General features: G+C 34.6%; 1 protein-coding gene across 1 annotated transcript in view; it reads right to left on the reverse strand.

Moving 5' to 3' along the window:
* The window catches only part of LOC142344541 (uncharacterized), a 55,090-nt gene that overhangs the window by 26,683 nt on the left and 8,703 nt on the right, over nt 1-19,704 (reverse strand). The window contains exons 4-7 of the mRNA XM_075396301.1: nt 17,241-17,352; nt 16,604-16,701; nt 9,246-9,389; nt 1,524-1,661 (exon numbers count right to left, since the gene is read on the reverse strand). Of these exons, the coding sequence (XP_075252416.1) occupies nt 1,524-1,661; nt 9,246-9,389; nt 16,604-16,701; nt 17,241-17,352 (492 nt within the window). The remainder of the gene's footprint in view (nt 1-1,523; nt 1,662-9,245; nt 9,390-16,603; nt 16,702-17,240; nt 17,353-19,704) is intronic.

Raw genomic sequence — 19,704 nt, forward strand, 5'->3', positions numbered from 1 at the left:
CTGTCATCAATATCTCTATGCTTAGTTACTGACCAACACTTACGCCTTCTTTCGAAGTCTCTCATTACTACTTTATTGAAAACTATTTTACTTTTTCACTCAACACTCCACTGATTTAAAAGGAAAACGTCTTTGAGATTAAACAAAAACATTAACTATTGTGCTGCGCGTGGTTTGGTTTCAGTGGTTTTATGGTTTAGGTTGGCGTAGCACTTTTATTGATCAATTTCTTATTTCTGTCACTTTTATGTTAATGCGTTTTTCCAGTCAGAAACAACGCTTTTGTTTATTCTGTTTCTCCCTCTCTTCATTAATCATAATCGTTCTTTTTTTTCCTCCTCAATCTTTTCTTTCTCGACAACGAAGCAGGACTATTTGAAATCAGGGACACCAATCTAAGCCCTATCTATAATTGAATCGAGCGGACAGCAACATATTTGAATGAAAGCTGAATTTTTTTTAACATCATACATGATACTTAGCGCGGACCGCTAAAAAAAACAGCACAACTGGGAGCTTCGGTTCGAAACCGTTCAAGTCAGTTTGTTGATCTCCGTTTTAAACTTGCAACGACTTAAACATTGAAAGAACAAAGCTTTGAAACGAAAATCTTGCAGAAAAATAAGTCAACTTAGTGCAGTGAACTATCACCTCGAAGAAACAGAACATCAATACGCGTGGGTTCGAATCCCACCCACGCCCATCGAGCATTTAAAGCTTTCCCATTCAATTTTAATTTATTTTTTTGTTGTAATTTATCATACTTACCTGAAGAAAATATCACACTCATTTTAAACAATTTCCACGAGGCTAGCCAAGAAAACGATCCAATAGCGTTTGTATACGTCAAGTTCAGCCAGCAGAAGTCCTCCATGGTACTTGAAATGGCTGAGTGCATCCGAGGCAGAGGAAGTCTTCTACTACAGTTATATAGAACTTTAAATCTTAATCGGAACTTCTCAAACTCAATTTTTTAAACTAAAACTTCTCTTACTGTGTATATAACTGTGTATATAGCTTCTTTCACCTCTGGTTGTACATAAATTGTATTATATAGTGCGAATTTATTTTGTGCTCAACTTGCAATTGATATTGTACGTTAGGGCCTTTTGGCGGATCACAATGTGATGCCGGGGTATCATATAGGTGATGCCTACCGAATAAAAACAAAAAAAAAACATAAATGGTTTCAGATTTTCAAAAAATAGATGTATGATTCTTGGTATTCGTACTAGGATCATATATGATTTCTTGGTAATCATACAAGGATCATATATGATTTCTTTGGTTTCATACAAGGATCGTACTAAGAAATCAAGTATGGACAGTATGAAATCATATATGATCCTTGTATGAAATCAAAGAAACTTCAACCCGGGTTATACTAAACCATAAGCCTTTCAACATAAGCATTCTATAGATCACACATGGTGTTGAAAACAATTTTTGGTTCCATATAAGGTAGAAGGAGAGGGTGGGGTAGTTGAGGTGAGGCCGGGAGGCATCACTTTTCGTTGAGATACCTGTCTGTTGAGAATGGTGATGGTTCTTTTGTCCTGGAATGACTTGGACTGTTCCACTGCTCCCTTTTGCATGAGAGTGAACTGATGTACATAAAGAGGCATCGTGTCATTCTTTGGAAGGTAGGCCGCACACATCACCTGTGAGCAGATTTAGGCTATTTTTCCTTATAGCCCGCCCCCCCCCCCCCCAAGGGGGGTTTCAACACGTCAAAGCCGCCCCGACACCCCCAGAGCTTAGCCTTCATATAACCTATAGACCCCTCTCCAAAATATCGTAAAAATATTATAAGGGGGTATAATTTCGTGGGTGGGAGCTAAAAAGGAAAAGACCCATAATTATAGGCACTCATTTTATAAAGTGGGGTCTCTTCAGGTTCTAGTTTCTAGCCCCACTAATCTGATGCTGTACACTGTGAAAGAGGCGTGCTATATCTAGTCTAGTAGTCTACTAAATCTGTGGTGATATATGCTCTTTGCAGAAACATCCGGCTGAGAAGATGAAGGCCGGTATTAACAAAAATTTTCAGCAAACAACTGGGATAATACCTTCCCGGGCCGAGGGTCACTGTCACTCAACGGAAAAATATGCAAGATAAGCGGCGAAAGCGAAAAGCTTTGTAAGATAAGCGGTGAATGCGATGAAATAACAGAAATTAGGCGGTGAATGCGGTGAAAAATATTACTGGTTGATCGCGGTGAAGTTACATAATTCCACCGCTTAAAAAAAAGTGCCCAAATTTTGTGAGATAAGCAGTGAATGCTTTGAAATTACACAAATTCACCACTTAACTTACGATGTAAGATAAGTGGGTAATGTGGAGTAAGGAAGCAATTGTTAATTTTCAACCACCCCCCCCCCCAAATTGTTAATTTTTACATATTTTAGCTATGAAATGTGATGAATTTCTGTAAGTTCATCGCTTATTCTAGTGGTGAAATTACATAAATTCACCGCTTAGAAAAAAACTGTAAAGAGATGTAAAATTAGTGGGTAATTTTAGAGGGGGGTGGGGTTAAAATCTAACAACTGCTCCCTTACTCCACATTACCCCCTTTATCTTACATCGTTTTACCCCCTAAAACTACCCCCTAGTCTTAGATCTTTCTGACACTTTTTTATAAGCGGTGGATTTATGTAATATCACTACTAAGTTAAGTGGTAAAATTGTGTGTTTTTAACGCATTCACTGCCTATCTCACATAATTTGGGCATCTATTTTAGGCATTGGAATTATGTAATATCACCGCTAACAGGTAAAAACTTTTTTTTCACCGCATTCACCGCCTGATTTCTCTTATTTACCGCATCTCACCTCAAAATTATGTACAAATTTTGCAGTGAACAAACTTTTACCGCTTATCTTTCATATTTTCCGATTTCTCCTCGACCGGGCTTTTTTGATATGCGAAACTGATAAACTGATTGAATGTTGTGTAGGATAAACCTCATTGCACAGGTGAAAAAAAGTTCAGGGAAGTAACTTTTATGTTTTTTTGGAGCTTTTAAAAATTTTCGAAAAAAATTCGCACCGATACTCTGAATTTCAATTCTAGGATCTTAGTTTTTCATAAATTTTGATTTTTTGCAAATTTGTGTCAACCGGCAGCTACCAACATTCCTTGCCCGCCATTTTACATTAGCAGGAGGCAACTATTAGCCCATAATAAAAGGCACTCATTTTATAAAGTGGGGTATCTTCACGTTCTAGTTTCTAGCCCCACTAATCTGATGCTCTACTCTGTGAAAGAGGCGTGCTATATTTAGTCTTCTAGTCTACTAAGTCTCTGTGGTGCTATATGCTCTGGGGTGTTCTGAGTAGATGAAGGCGGGTAATAACAAAAATGTTTAGCAAAAATTGGGATAATACCTTCCCGGGCCGAGGGTCACTGTCACTCAACGGAAAAATATGCAAGATAAGCGGCGAAAGTGGAAAGCTTTGTAAGATAAGCGGTGAATGCGATGAAATAACAAAAATTAGGCGGTGAATGCGGTGAAAAAAATTTTTGGTTGATTGCGGTGAAATTACATAATTTCACCGCTTAAAAAAGGTGCCCAAATTTTGTGAGATAAGCAGTGAATGCTTTGAAATTACACAAATTCACCACTTAACTTACGATGTAAGATAAGTGGGTAATGTGGAGTAAGGAAGCAATTGTTAAATTTCAACCCCCCCAAATTGTTAATTTTTACATATTTTAGCTATGAAATGTGATAAATTTCTGTAAGTTCATCGCTAATTCTAGTGATGAAATTACATAAATTCACCGCTTACAAAAAAAAGTGTCCAAGAGATGTAAAATTATTTGGTAATTTTAGAGGGGGGTGGGGTTAAAATCTAACAACTGCTCCCTTACTCCACATTACCCCCTTTATCTTACATCGTTTCACACCCTAATACTACCCCCTAGTCTTAGATCTTTCTGACAGTTTTTTCTAAGCGGTGAATTTATGTAATGTCACTACTAAGTTAAGTGATAAAATTGTGTAATTTCAACGCATTCACTGCCTATCTCACATAATTTGGGCACCCTTGTAAAGCATTGGAATTATGTAATTTCACCGCTAACAGGCAAAAACTTTTTTTTCACCGCAGTCATTGCCTGATTTTTCTTATTTTACCGCATCTCACCGCAAAATTATAGACAAAAATTTGCGGTGAACAAACTTTCACCGCTTATCTTTCATATTTTCCGATTTTTCCTCGACCCGGCTTGCTTGATATGCGAAATTGACAAACTGATTGAATGCTGCGTAGGAAAAAGCGCATTGCACTGGTGGTAAAAAATCCAGGGAAGTAGCTTTTATGTTTTTTTGGAGCTTTTAAAAATTTTCGAAAAAAAATTCGCACACCGAATTTAATTTTTCCTAAAATTTGATTTTTTTTGAAAATTTGTGTCAACCGGCAGCTAACAACATTCCTTGCCCGCCATTTTACATTAGCAGGAGGCAACTATTAGCAATGGAAACTAAACTTACGTCTCGGAAACGAGAATTGAGTCGTCTTTTCCAAAAAAAAAATGAATTGAAGTAAAAGTTTTGGTGTAACGAGTTTTTCGTTTTTCAAAAACCTCTGAACACAAACAAAAAGAAATTGCTTGTGCTTATTTTTACCTGTGCGCCACGTTCCTTCACATGTAGCGTTCAAGGCTTTGAGAGTGAGGTAAGTCATACTTTACCAAAAAGAAATCGTGCGAGCGCATAAAGAACTCGCTTGTATAAGAGTGGAACAAGGCGTCATGCACACAACTTACTCGACAATGAAGGAACAAAAAGCAGAATTAGAATAAGTGTGATTTTGCAAGATACACCAATGGATGCTCCAACATAGCTGAAAGTTACAAGAAAATAGTTGCGAGAGCTTCGTAAAACAACAATCTCCAAAAAAAAACAATAAAAAGGACGAACATTTCAAAAAACAGAAAGACAGAAGGCCGAGCAAAAACTGGCAGATTGCCAGACAAAAGCTGATGTAGCTTCGTAAACTTGCAATAAAAATATGAAAAAGAAGGACGGTCGAACTGCTCTCAAATGATCGGCGAGCGGTTTGCTTTGGTAGTATCGAGCTTGGGTGAGATGATAGCAAGGAGGATGAAAGGAATGGTGGTGGAAGGACGCGCAGTTGGTGGTGGTGGTGGTGGTGGTGGGCGGGGGGGGGGGGGGGTCAAACGATGGAGGGCTAGTGTCGGGAAGACTGTACGAAACGGGTCCAAACCACCGGCTGGAGGAGGTTGGGTTGGACTGGGGGCGTGCTGTGGGCGGATGAATGGGGTGTGGGTGGGGGGGGGGGGGGGTAGAGCTCTAAGAGACTTTAATACCCTCCGGGCGTTAGTTGTTTATCCTGTTTCGATCAATTGGGGACAACTACAATAGGGCCAGTCGAAAAAATCAGTCAAAAGACCACAGGACTAACATAATTGCTACAAAATTCGTTTGAGAGCAATTAAAAAGAAAACAAAATAAATTTTACTTTTTTCTTTTATATCCTGAGTTGCTTGTTTTATTATGTAAACGGCCTCACGGAACATTCAATTCGAGTAATACAATTTTATTTGTTCTTTTCTCCTTCAAAAACAACCAACTGACGAAGAAGAAAAAGCTCTCAACTAATCGTTGAACGGTTAGTTTTGGTAGTATCTAGCTTGGGTTTAGAGAGGCTAGCTTTAGGGGTTGCATTAGGGTGAGTAGGTTGAAGCAAGAAAGGTGGGTCAGATTGGGAGCAGGTACATAAGGGGTGGGGATGGTATCAAGCCAGCGGGATCACTAGAAAATAGGTCAGGGCTCCAGCTATTTGTGGTGTAATGGAGGAAGCATAGAGGTGGAGTACAAACCCGCCAAAAACTCTCTATCAATCAATGATTTTAAGTCATGTCTGAAGTTTTGGTAAATTGTACTTACAGAGCAGAGTTCCATAAAGGTGTTCTATGACTAAGTGTCCTCCGGGGAGTACCTGTTCATGCCGTTTTTGAGTTTAGAAAAAATGTTTCACTAATAAATTATCATTGAAAAAAACAAAAGAGTTATAGCAATTGCTACAAATTTGTTTTAAAGCAATAAATTAATTTTTTTTTTAAAAAAAAACGCATTTTTGAAAGTAGAAAGTCTTTTTGTAGAGTGAGGTAATTGCTAGCATTGAGGATGAGTGGAGTGGTGGTTTGGGATGTGCAGTTAGTGGTGGTGGTTGCGGGGTGGGGGGGGGGGGGGGGGGTCAAGCGATGGTGGCTAGGTTTGAGAAGCCTGGACGAAAGGCGTCCAAACCAGTGACTGGAGGAGGGTGGGCTGGACTGGAGGGGTGCTTGGTGGATGAATATGGCGGGGGGAGTGAGGGGGTTAACCTAGTGGGGTCAAAGTTTGCATATTAAAGCCGGTAGAAATTATTAGCAATGGAAATTATATTCACGTCTCGGAAACTAGAAATGAGTAATTTTTTCTAAAAAAGCTAAATGAAAATTAGAGTTTTGGTGTAACGAGTGTTTCGAGAACCTCTAAAAACACACAAAAAGATTTGACTGTGGTTATTTTTACCTGAGCACCACGTTTCTTCCGCATAGGTTTCAATGTGGTGAGAGTGAGGTAAGTCATGCTTTACCAAAAAAAATCATGCGAATCCATAAAAAACTGGCTTGTATAAGAGTGTAACAAGGCGTCATGCACACAACTTAATTGATAATGAATGAATAAAAGGCAGGTTTAAAATAAGTGCGATGCTTTAAGATTCAAACAAAACTCCTGACGACGAAATAAAAACGCACCAAGAGGAGCTCCAACATATCTGGCAGTAACAAGAAAATTGTTGCCATAGCTACATAAACAGAGTAATATATTTTCAATTGATGTTTTTCTTTCAAAAACAACCAACTGACGAAGAAAAAATACCATTTATCTCGAGTTTATGCATTTACCAAAAGAGCCAACCAAAAGAATCATTGAAAAGCATAAGGTTGACGACTTTCATAGAAGATGAAGTGAATTTTAAAAAAATATGGAAACTTAAATTCCAAGATAACAAAAATAATCGACTTCGGCGTCACTGCATCTCAATAATTGTACCATATCACTGAAACATCGCAATTTCGCTCCAGGTCAACTGGCCAGAAAAAAGAACTGGGCTCTTTCTAAATTTTCCCAGAAAGTTTTCTGTGTACCTTTCTGGCAGTTATAGAAGATTTGGGGTCTTTCCCATTATAGCCCCCCAGCTTAGTGGTCAGCTTAAATATACCATAATTTGGGGCTATATTTTCGTGGGGGTGTGGCTATAATGGGAAAGACCCAAGATTTGTACCTTATTTGATTTGTACCTGTAGACGCTTGTAATGATAGTTCAAGTTTTAATCACCCGGACCCTGGTAACATAGTAAATCAGTGCTGAAACAGTGTATTCCAATTGTATATCGTCGGCCCAGTACTGTATCAATGTATCCTAAGAGTATGTTGCTACCTCATTATGTGCAGTCTAATCGTATAGATACTTTTTTTCTGAAAATAGACTGAGCATTCTTGGTTTTGATCCCCATGATGTTCATAGCAAAATCATGATAAATTGTGAAAATTTCAGAAAAATTTTTAAATTTTGAGCGATGCACGTTTTGAGCACGACGATGACTTACAATCTTAACACGTTGTAAGAAACGTATTGAGATTAGAAAAAATATCTGTCAAAACCAGTAAAAACCCGCCGATGCCAGAAAATACATGCCGAGTGCTTAGAACCTGACAAATTTTGCCCAAAATTGAAGATTTTTATGGTTTTTATTTCAGTTTCAGATTGTAATGAAATTTTGTATGAAAGTCTTGTTTTAGAAAACAGATACAGTTCTGGGCCGACAATATACGATGGGAATACAAAGTTTCAGTGCGAATTTACTATTGCACAAGGGTCCCGGAAGACAACATTAGCTTTGTTGACTGTTTTAACCGGTAGTTATAGTGAGATATATTTAGCCTGCAATCTCAATGACAACAGGTGGAATTTTATGCGATCATTCGGCGTTGCGGACGTATCGACTTTCCGTTTGGACCCCCCTTATAAGCTTTATCACAATTGCCCAGTTAATTTGATTTCGAGTTAGGTTTTAATAGTTTGATCTCAGGTTCCATCGTTCATGGCGTTGGCGATTCGGATAAATTCTGCCCCCCCCCGCCCCCTAATGTGTTGTTATATAGCACGTCACTATGTAAAAGTTACAAGTCAACTAAGCAGGGGGGATAGAATAGATCCACCAATTCAATCACAAAATATCTCGCTTGGGTATGGCAATATACTTACATCATCAACTCTTTACGGGTATTTTTTCTGTCTCCCCCGCCAACACCCCCCCACTTTTGTATTCAACGGACTATAATCTGCACCCCGAAATAATTTTTGTCGTTATTACTGGTGTCAATGACAGTCTCCTGAAAACTCCTGAATTTGCTAGATCTATAGTCCAAATGGTCTGCTGGGTGTGAAATGACACAACTAGACTACTCGCTGCGCAACCAACTTCCAGTTAGTCAAATTTGAACCTGGATGTTGTTTGGCTAACTGGCAGTGTTTACAGGACATTTCACAGCCAACAAAGTCTGTGGATGACATCCAAGTGACAACGCGGGAAATTTCAGGAGGCTGTCTATGACTCAAGTTATTTTCAGAATTCAGAAAAGGTAAACTTAACAAGCTGCTAGGCTTGTATTTCAAGAGTAAATTTAGCAAGCGGCTGGGCTTGTATTTCGAGAGTAAATTTAGCAAGCGGCTGGGCTTGTATTTCGAGAGAACTGTGAAAATGCTGAAAACTGCTGAAACTATTTCGAGAAATTGTGACAAACTGACAAACTGACAGTTAATAATAACTATAAGAAAGTTTAAAAATTCATAAACATATTCTTTATTTAAAGATAGAGAAACAATTGTCTCCTGGTATTTAATCTATTAGCAACGAGGGTTTTTTCGCATGCTGGAATTGGGCTGTCCAGAACATTCACAGAATTTTTTTTGACTGTGCATTATAAACGAAGAAGAAGATTTTACGAAGAAGAAGATTTTGGTCTGTTCCGAGTGTTTTCAGTTAGCCGGTTTTTTACTATGATTTTTGTCTGAACAGTGTAAAGATGACATGATCTTAATGTGTTCATAGTAAGAAACAGACTGAGAAATACTATGATTCAGCGTTGATTTTTGATGTTACTATGGTCCGGGCAGTTAATAGCTGGATGCGTATGAAAAGTTAGTCATACTGGATGCGTACATTGCCACTATTTGTATATCCCTCTAGCATGACTACAACTGGCACTCGCGTGTCCCAGATTAGTCTCCAGAAGTCTTCCACTCCATCCCAGTTTTTAGGGTGAGCAGTCGAGACGTACTTCACTTTGTTACGATTGAAAGCTCCCTGAAAAACAAAATGAAAATATATCATTATACCCAGTGTCTGGATGTGCGCGGATACTTTTTGTACGAAATTTGCAGATTGTATGGAAATTGTGTACGAAATGCGCTGAATGTCTCACAATCTTACTTTCTTACATGCTTTGCATAATTGCGTAAGTTCAATTTTTAATTTCTTTGTACTTAATTTACTCGTTTTAGGTACTTAATAAATACTCCTCAAAACGTAACTCGGGGCTCTTGTCAAGAACAGTAACTCTAAGTTAAATTAGCCCAAAACTGATTTCGCGAATTTCTCTATTAATTGTTTCGACCCCCCTTTAGTGGGGAGCGAGGAACTATATACTCAACTGGGTTTTTTTTTGTTCAGTCAATTTTGGCCGACCGATAAAGAATTGTGAGTGGTATCATTAAAAAGCCCGTCCGGCGTAGAATACGGAATTAAAAAGATTTTTTCGATTTTCGTGTTTTACAGGGAGTTATCGAGGTTTAAAGTTTTGTGAACATTCGAACGTTTTTGTTCACATTTTCAGTAAATTTTGCTAAAATTTGGCAAAATATAGCTAATATAATTCAAAATAATTTAAACTTTTTAACGGCAGAGTGTTATTGTTACCGTCAGAGATAAAAGATCATTGCTGAATTTTTGATTGAAGTTTTTTTTTTGGCTAAAATTTTTGATAAATTTTTCAAAATTCAAACTTTTTTCATCAAAAATGGCACAAAAATTGCTTTTTTGGTCCACTTTGTTAAAGTTTGCCGGACTTAGTGACCTAGAAACCTCAACACATACTCCCTATTCTCAAAAAGAGCGCTAGTTGCAATTAGGAGCCGTATTAAAGTCTTCTGGAATTGAAAATTTGCCGTTTTTTGCAGATTTAACTCGATAATTATACAAGATGTATTTTTTTTTCAATATTTGAAGAATTCCACTCAACAATTGGTCTAATTCGCAAAAAATTGGAACACTTGGTCAGTTTGCAGTGCGCGCGAAAAAATCAGGGAGAGGTTCGATAATATCATGGACTCTTAGAATCAGAGACTTTTTGGTTTTTATTTTGATGCTGCCTTTTTTCAAAAAACTTTGCTTTTGTTCTTTTAACGTTAATTACTGACAATATTTTTTGTTCACGGCTCCATTAATGACAGCTCCAAATTACGTAAAGTTTAAGCCGAATATAGATATAGTTTGTTTTCAGAGAACCAAAGGGTTTTTATGGCTTTGAGGAAGAGTTTTAGTAAAATTTAACTGAATTCTTGTCTTTTGCCTTCAATTGTTATCATTTTGGCAGTCTGATTTTTGAATTTGACAACTCAAAGATCTAAATTTCTTCCTCATGAGGTAAATGCGAATATTTTCCATTCATTCGGTTGTTTTCCAATGTCTCTTATGCTATAAAATGTATTTGTTTTTAAGAAATTTCTGTGATTTTTTGAAATTGTCAATTTTTTATATTATTTTAGTCAACATTTTGCTTATTCTCAGTTGTTACACGTCAACCCTTCCTCCTTATAGAATAAAAACGAAATTAGTGGTCGATTGTCTTAACCGAAGGTTTTCTTGCTTTTAGTACTACTTTTTTTTATACATATTTTTCTGATTTTTGCGCATAATTGCCCATTTTTGCTGTTGTTTTTGTTCCTTTTTTTGTAATTTGTCACATTATTTAACAATCTAAATTAAAAAATTTTTTACAACATTTGAAACTGAACATAATTTTTGTTTTTATAACCTATGGTTTGAGGGGCTGCGACACCGTTCTCTTGCAGAAATTGGTAGAGTTTTTTATTTTTGCCCTTTATTTGTTATTAATATTTGTTGTCATATGCCAAATAATGTGTACTTAAAGGGCTCCGTGGCCAACTATAAGCAATTGAAGGTCTCAGAAAAGCAGTTGAACTTAAATAACTGATATCAGTAAATAACGAATGGCTGTTTTGACTTTCGAATTAATTTTCTAAAAAAAAAAGAGTAAAAGTATTCTTCAACTTAAACATTTTTGTTCTGGTTTAGGTTTTTTTTCGTATTTTACAAAATTGTATGATTTTCGTAAATTAGCTTCATTATTTAGAGCTCTTATTAATGTTTTGTTGAATCAATCAAAAATTTTTCTAAAGTTTAAACTTTTTAAATGATGTCTTCAGGGCTTAGACAACTTGTTTCAGAAGGGTTTCGTGGAGTTTAGATACTTTTCAGTTTTTGTGGTTCTTATTGTTGTCATTTTGTGATAGCCGTTTTTACAAAAAGATGTTATGATGATCAAAAGAGACACAAATAAAGATGTTATATTCTCGCGGTTAATATCTTATAAATTTAATGGATTCAAAACTGTGGTTTCGTAAAGTTGTTTTTGAAACTTATTAGCTCAGCTTGTATTTAATGTTTTTTATAGTCTTAGTCTCATTATTAACAGTTGCAATTAAATTTCCGAGTAGTTGCAAAAGAAACTGTCTACTCTTTTAGTCAAAAGCTTTTGTTGGCTATGGATTTTGAAAATAATTGTTTTTAATAAAAAAGAGATAGATTTTTGAGATCTGCCAATTTTATTTCTCTTAAAATGTAGCTAAGCTTCTCTATATACAATTCAGATCATTTATTTTTTGAAATACAATTTGCTCTTCATAACGGTTTTATTTTCCTCAAATGATCTTTATTCTTGGAACAACCAGTTTTCAAAAAACCAGTTTTCGTGATTTTTAAAAAATTGCCCCTTTTTTGTAGGTTTTTGTTTTCTTTTCACAATATCACAATAATGAGCGCCTTTTGACTTACAAATGTTGTAACCTGCAAAAAATGCAAACGAAGATTTTTATTGTTTTTAGTGATCACCTTAATTTTTAATTGATTGGGGGGACATCGTTTTCGTGCATAATTTTTCGTGCAAATTTTGCCTGTGTTTGTCGTTCTTTTTGCAGTCGTATGACATATCCTGTATAGTGAAAGGCCTCTTTGGCTCTCTATTGGGTTATAAAAGACTCTCTCAACGATTTCATTAGACGCGTAATGTTTCTAATGAGTTCGAATTTAACACTTATTTTAAAAAAAGCAATGTTTCAATAAACTTTTGCCGCTTTTGCTCATTTCTAGTCGACTTGTTGCCAAGTCGCATTGGAGAAAACTCTCATTTTTGTTCCCAAAAGTACCAGTTAACCTTCTTAGTATAAATTTTATCTGATGCCCTTTTGATTTGGTTATTATTGGTTTTCATAAAATGGACAAGGAATTTTGGTCTTAATTAATATTTGTAACTCTTTGATTTTTATTGCCGTCTTTTCTAGTAGTCGTATTATGGTAGCCACAGGTCTCATAGACGATCTAGAGTAGATTGTTTTATTCTTTTAGTAGTTTGTTGAACGATATGTTGATATGTTATTTTTTTTACCTCTTCCTCATTTGGTAGAGAATTAAGTGAAAAATGTAGATGAGCGGGGTCGGAACTCAATGTGGAAACGCACATTACCGAGCCTCCTTGTTTTCTTTCTGTAAATATTTCTGAAAACCAATTTTATCAACTAGTGCTAATTCCTTTTTTAAATTTTTTTTAAAAAATAGAAAAGTATGTTTTTGAAATATTAGCTATTTTGGTACTCCACAAACTGCTGTTTCATAGTGGGATGATACAGGGAACGTAAAATTAGCAAATATCATTTATCCTTGTAACTGAGACTAATTAGAAAGAAATCAAATACATGACATCTAAAACATGACACCTAAAGAAGAGATAAACCCATTATCTCTTCTCTATTTTTGATTTAGTCTGTCAATATTGGTAGTGTTCATCTTAAATTGTTCTGCTGAGCAGTTGTTTTGCCCAAAAAATGAACAGAATGGAAGAGGAATATGGTTGGTTATTTAGTCAAAAAAGTCAAAAAGATTTAATGCAAAATGTTGACCAAGGTAACCGAGGTAACAAATCCTTCTTTGAGGGAGAAGATTGATCACACCACTGTAATAATCAATTCGTTCAACCAAAGTAAAAACAACAACAACAATTTTGAATTAAGCTCATCGCGACCATTGCAACGCAATGACGGAAAAAATACCAAATTTCAAAATCTTTTTTTAATTTGGATTGGAGCCAATCGACTAACAAAAGCGAAGAGGAGTAAAAAAATGGCTTTAAAAAATTTTAAAATTTGATGTGAATTAAAACTATTTTCCCATCAATATGCCTGAAAATCTGTCCGAAACCGATACGCACTATCGTATTTCCTTACAACGCAATTATCATGAACCTTAAAATAATTGCAAAGTGACCAAAAAATGTTTTTATTAACTAAACAGTCAGAAACTAAACTGTTAAATCTAGTTTAATGGTTTAAACCAAATAGAGCAATCTAAAAACGTCAACATATTAACCAAAAAACCACAAAATTTGGAAGAAATTTGAAGAAAAGTAAATAAATTATGCGAAAATCAGACAAACACTGTCTCAATCTCTGTTAGTTTTCCAAATTTTTGTCTAATTAAAACTAACAGAAGACGATTGAATCTGTAGCAAGAGCATAAAATTATTATGCTTACCACTCAATTGAAACTACACAAAAGCTAAAAGCGTTTCTCAAAATCAATAAAACAGTTAATTTCTTTTCTATGTGTCAAAGCTTCTTAATAACGATTTTGGAACCTATTTATCAGCCTAATCAAATCATTTAGCCTCGAGGAAACAGTAAGCTACAACAAAAAATACTACATCGATAAAAAGCAAAATGTTTTCTATCGCTTTTTTGAATATGCGGAATGAGCAATGAGCAGAAATTAATAATTTGCTCTGCTCCACCTTTATGTTCAGAACACTTTGTTTTTAACCAAACAAAAAATTTGCTTTCAAATAAACCCCAATAAAATTATAGATAAAAGAACTTCACCAATAATCTTCTCGAATCATAAAAAAAGCATCACAATCGATTTTGAAATACCGGCTTCAAGAGCTTCCATTGGTATTCACCTATTGTTAACAAATTTTTAGGTCATAAATCGTGCCCGTTGGCTACAAAATATTGCTCTAATTATCGAGTTTTAGCCAAAAACCCTACGCCCCTCGTCAAAAACTATCGTGCAAAACGATGACATTTTCGGCCAAATTTACTTGAGCAAATTGTTATTTCCAAATTGTTATTTTTTGAGTTTTTCAACTTAATATTTTCCGGAGAAAAAGAGTAAAAATAGCTTGCAAATTGCCACTCAAATTTGATTTATAGCAATTTGATTTTTGAAAAATGCTCAATATTCGGAATAAATGTGAATGGCTTTGGTCCCTAAATTTTTTAAACCAATTACTAATTATATATGAACTTATTTCATTATGTGGGGATGTCAAAACAAATCCAGGGCCCAATCTTGAGACAACTCAAACATTCGAAAGTTACGAAAATCAAATAGCTAACTTACGGTTTTATCCTAAAATTGTCTATTTTAATACGCGGAGTGTTAATAACAAACACGAGGAAGTCTCAATTTTTTTACAGCAACAATACAGCAAAAAGTTCCTAATAATTGCTGCAACGTGGATAAATGACAAACAGGATAAAACAATGATTTTTTAAAAACAAAAGCATTTTTTCATTCAGCAAATTACGTCAAAATATCAGGAGCGAGTTAAACTCAAATAAAAGAAACGTTTTCGAATCGTTATTGGTTGAAATACGTGAACTATATAAACAAAAGCTTCTAATAAACATTTTATTATGTTCTTGCCAAAAACCTGGTAAAAGTTTTTCTTGATGAATTGACATCAAAAATCTCAAGAGAATATCCATTGAGAGACCACATGATTTTGTGCGGAGATTATAATCTAAATTACTTTCAGCAAATTGAAAAACGGCCTCTAGGAGAGTTCGCTTCTAATAATGAGTTAGACACTGTCAACAAATTTCAGCCAACTTAGACGAATGGAATCACTGGAACTTTATTTGATTATTGCTAAACCAAAAATAATCAAATCTTCGATTTGAAAACAGTAGAACAGAAGTTTGGAAGTGATTTTCTTTCTCAGTTGTTTGTTTCATCATTGGTTTTTGATACCGAAAAAAAGATAGTGGAATATCTTTTTACAGAGATACCAAAACTTTTTCAAGAGCTGTACAATGGAACCCTTTTCCAAGAGCTGTACAAGAGTTGTACAATGGAATTAACAATGGAACCCCTCAAGGAACAGTCTCGGCCCCTAATTTTTGAATAATTTTATTTTAACGATTTCCCGGAAAAAGCATAGAGGTTTTATAATTCGCATATCATGTATGTATTATATCTTACTCACAAACAAATCACGGCCTTCATACAAAAACCTGCAGTTTTTTCATAAAACTGATAAATATATGAAACAGAATATGTTGACATTGAAAAGAGATAAATTGAAGTACTTAATTTTGCTAAAAGAGACAGCTGCTTTCCGAGGAATTTCTTTATAACTGAAATATCATAAAACCGAAAGTCATTTGTCGTTATCTTGGCTTAATGAGTGACAATAAACTGAAAATTGACATAGATTTAAACAAAAAGTTGACTAAAATGGCGACTGCTATTGGATCAATCTACTTAGTGAGACATCTAATACCGTTAAGAGCAAGAATTGTACTTCTTAAATCACTTGTCCTGTCTTTTTTCATTTTCAGTGCAATTTTTCTCCAATTTCTAACAGTTTTATCATTTCCGAGAAAATGCAGTCAAATAGATTGGGGTATAAAGGTTTTCCATAGGCGTAAAAAGTTTGACAGCGCAAGGGATTTTTAAATAAAGATCAAATTTTACCTGCAGAGCTTTTCATTAAAAAAACTTCTCTTTTTAAGTTTTTTTTATTTAAATAAGCGTTACCAGGAAAGCGGTCAAATATTCAAAAAAATCATTCAAAATTTTGGGAAAAGTTGAGATGAGAGAAAATTCCAGAACTTTTCAGTTTTTTCCGATAAATATGTGGCAATCTACATGGAGTGACTGATCATTAGTCAGAAACTTCTCGAGAAAGTGGAACAACTTGCCATTAGAAATCCCAAAAAGAAAAAATTAAGTTTAAGGAGAAAACAATTAGAGAAATGAGCAAAATACATGAACTTTTTCCAATAAATAGACAAGTACAAGGTTTTAGAAATGATTTTTACAATTATTTTAATGACTAAACTTTTTATATGCTCTAAAAGTGATTGTTAATTGTAATTTTTTAACCAAACTTTGTCTTATGTAACATTCTCTTATGCACTTCAATCTCAATTTCAGTTTACCTTGAAATAGCTGGCATTGACATATCCTCCGCATAGGTGCACAAGTGGGTCTTCTGTGTAGTCACAGGTCCAGCCCAGCCGAACCAGGGTAGACTCGTCTAAAAAATAGGAATAATTGAACACGTTGAAAAGAAAAACCATTCGTAAGTTATTCAAATACAACCAAATAGTGTAAACAACTCAAACTGAGCTCACACAAAACTTGACCTCTCTTTATTATTGTAATGATGAAAAAACTTATAAAAAAGTTGAAAAATTAGCTGCTTGCGCCAAAACGATCTAACTACGTCAAATATGAAAGAGCCGTTAAGTAATAAGAGCTTGGAAACTTTTAATCTCCTCCTCCTGCCCACAGACACATTTTTTCTTTTTTTATTACTACCCAGTTGGTAAGAATCGTTATACCCAGACCGTCCTCGACGAAACTTGCCTATGACTAGAGTTTTTTTCACGCAATTTTTCCGCTTACATAAATGCTTTAGTTCAGATTTTTGTTCTTTCGTGTCCAGACTTTTGTGCGTTTCGCAAAAAATCTTGTTCTTCAGAGTCAAAATTTTTATTTTTTGATGTCCAGACAATGGTCAGTTTATATCCAGATCGTTTAGCGTATTGTTTTTTGTCATAAATTGTTTCTAACATGGTAGAATGCGTGCTTTCTCGTGCAGTGGATGTTGGTCGTTTTTCGTTTTCAGACGTCTGTCGTATCCACTGACAGTCGCAACAAACGGAAACTGGTCTTCGTCAAATCTCTGAAAAACATAAAAAAGATAAAAATTTTTATTGCGTTGTTAAAATGATGAACTCGCGGGATATTCTTAAAAAAAACAGATTGAACGAACCCGCTTGATTTTAGGATTTTTAGCAGGAACCATATTACATAATGATTTACTTGCATAACGTAATTCGAAGTAGGGGGTACGAACAGAAAAGATCCACATCTTATAGACATTTGTTAAGATGCAGACCTTTTAACTTATCAAGATTCACAAAAACTTTTAAACCGAGCTCTATCATCTTTGACTCAACTATTATTAAGTTCGAACAATTGATTGTATTTGATAATTGCGACACTGTCAATGTTGTTACATTTTTAGACGGACCTTTGCAGATATTAGTAAAAAATCAAGGTTTTGTAGTTTTAACATGATCAATTCGCTTCTCATTGCCTAACTTAGATCCCATAGGTTTATTCTAAAAAATCGACAGTTTACATGTTATAGCAAATCGTATTAACTTTAATTGGACAGCAAAAATGATCAAGAATAAAAAAATGGCTAAAATCTGATTTTTCTATCACAATAACCTAGCAAACTAAAGGAACATAGAATTATGATCTACATAAAACGTCTAGAAAATCAATGTAGTAAAATTTTTGCAAAAAACATAGTATTAGGTGTTTGTCCATATCAGATATTTGTCCATTGCAAAAACACAAGAATTTGTTATGCCAAAAATGTTTTTTAAAACCGTTTTGCAACAGAGCATTACTTCGTTGACACTCTATGAGACATTCAAGAGATATGGACAAATATCAGTACATTTATTTTGACGTTTTTGTTGCACTCAACTACAGAGAATTTTTTTTGTAAGTATCTTTCGGTCTAATCACATAATGCGTCGTTCCCATAATGCTTCGATTCATAGGGAAATTTTTTAAAAACTTTGCACGGTTTAGTTTTCAATTTAAATTAAGTTTCTATCGCGAATTTTAAATGAATGTGAGAGCAAGCACTCAAAATTTTTTTCACTCTTTCAAATAAAAATTTTGGTGCAAAAGACATTTGTGATTGTTCAGATAACTAAAGTACTTGAAACTAAAACGAACGATTTTCAAGCTTCAGAATCGAAAGCAAACTTTTTATGCTCAAAAATGAATTCAGGCACTCAGTTTGAAAATAAAAGATGTTTTTTGGACAGAAATTGAAAAACAAGGAGGCTTGTTAATGTGCGTTCGCACATGATGTTCCGAAACGCTCTCAACTACATTTTTGACTTAACTGTCTTTTGACTTACATTTTTGACAAAGAGATAATCAAAAATAGATGTTTGAGTTTTAAAAAAATCGTTGCACAAACAAACTAATAATTGAATTAAATAATGCCATGCCTCATTACGACGGACGAGGTCTGCAATTTAAAAGAGTACGAGAAAAAAACAACATCAAAAAGCAAAAATTTCACGGCGAAAACTAATATCTAAATTTAAAAGCACCTAGTAACAACGTCAAATTACAATCAGACCAAACTCTATCTACACAAATTTACTTTCTCCTCACTACACAGCAGATTGGATTGTTCCCTAATGAGACTAGGCAATAAGTCGACAGAGAAAAGAAATAATCAGGCGAAATTCAAAAATCAATCAACCTTTTTAAACCAAATGATTTCAAAAGTCTTAAAAATCATTAGCTTTTAACAAAACAATTCTTGATAAATTTACTAAAATTTCATATTGAAATCAATAGGACCTGTCTTTTGTCAGACGAAGCCATAGGAATGGACCAAAGATGCAGAAATTACTAACAACAAATTGCAAATATTGCGAAAATACAAAGTACTGAAGCCATTAAAATCTTTAGCTATTATCTGAATATTATGTATTTTTAAATCAATTTCTATCTAAAACAATTCAGCTGAAAATTATGTTGGATGAATAATTAAGTTCAATTTGGCTTCATTTGAAAATCATTGGGATCTTTCATAACGCGATTGTGCTAGAGGAAGAGAAAAAAGAACAAATACACCACTATAATTTTTTATGAAAACTCATATTGTCCAACGAACAAAACAAAACATTAGTAACGTCATAACATCAAGAAACAATTGAAATTTTCAAAAACGAGAAATTGTTATGTTACAAAATGACAAAAAGAACAACAAAAGTTGAAAAAATTCTTAAAACTTTTTAAATTGCATAATATCATAAACTTTCAGACTATTTGCTATAAACCGACTGCTTCGGGCCACACCACTCATTCAATGCTCAATTTTAAGCTTATGTGACCGGTCAGCATTTACGGCTACCTAAATAATAATAAATCAGGAAAAAACAGCAAATTCCAAACAAAAATTGAGCGAGAAAAATGTCGAAGCCTTAAAAAA

The sequence above is a fragment of the Convolutriloba macropyga genome, chromosome 1, assembly GCF_964194025.1.
Source record: "Convolutriloba macropyga chromosome 1, txConMacr16.3, whole genome shotgun sequence".
NCBI lineage: Eukaryota > Metazoa > Xenacoelomorpha > Acoela > Convolutidae > Convolutriloba > Convolutriloba macropyga.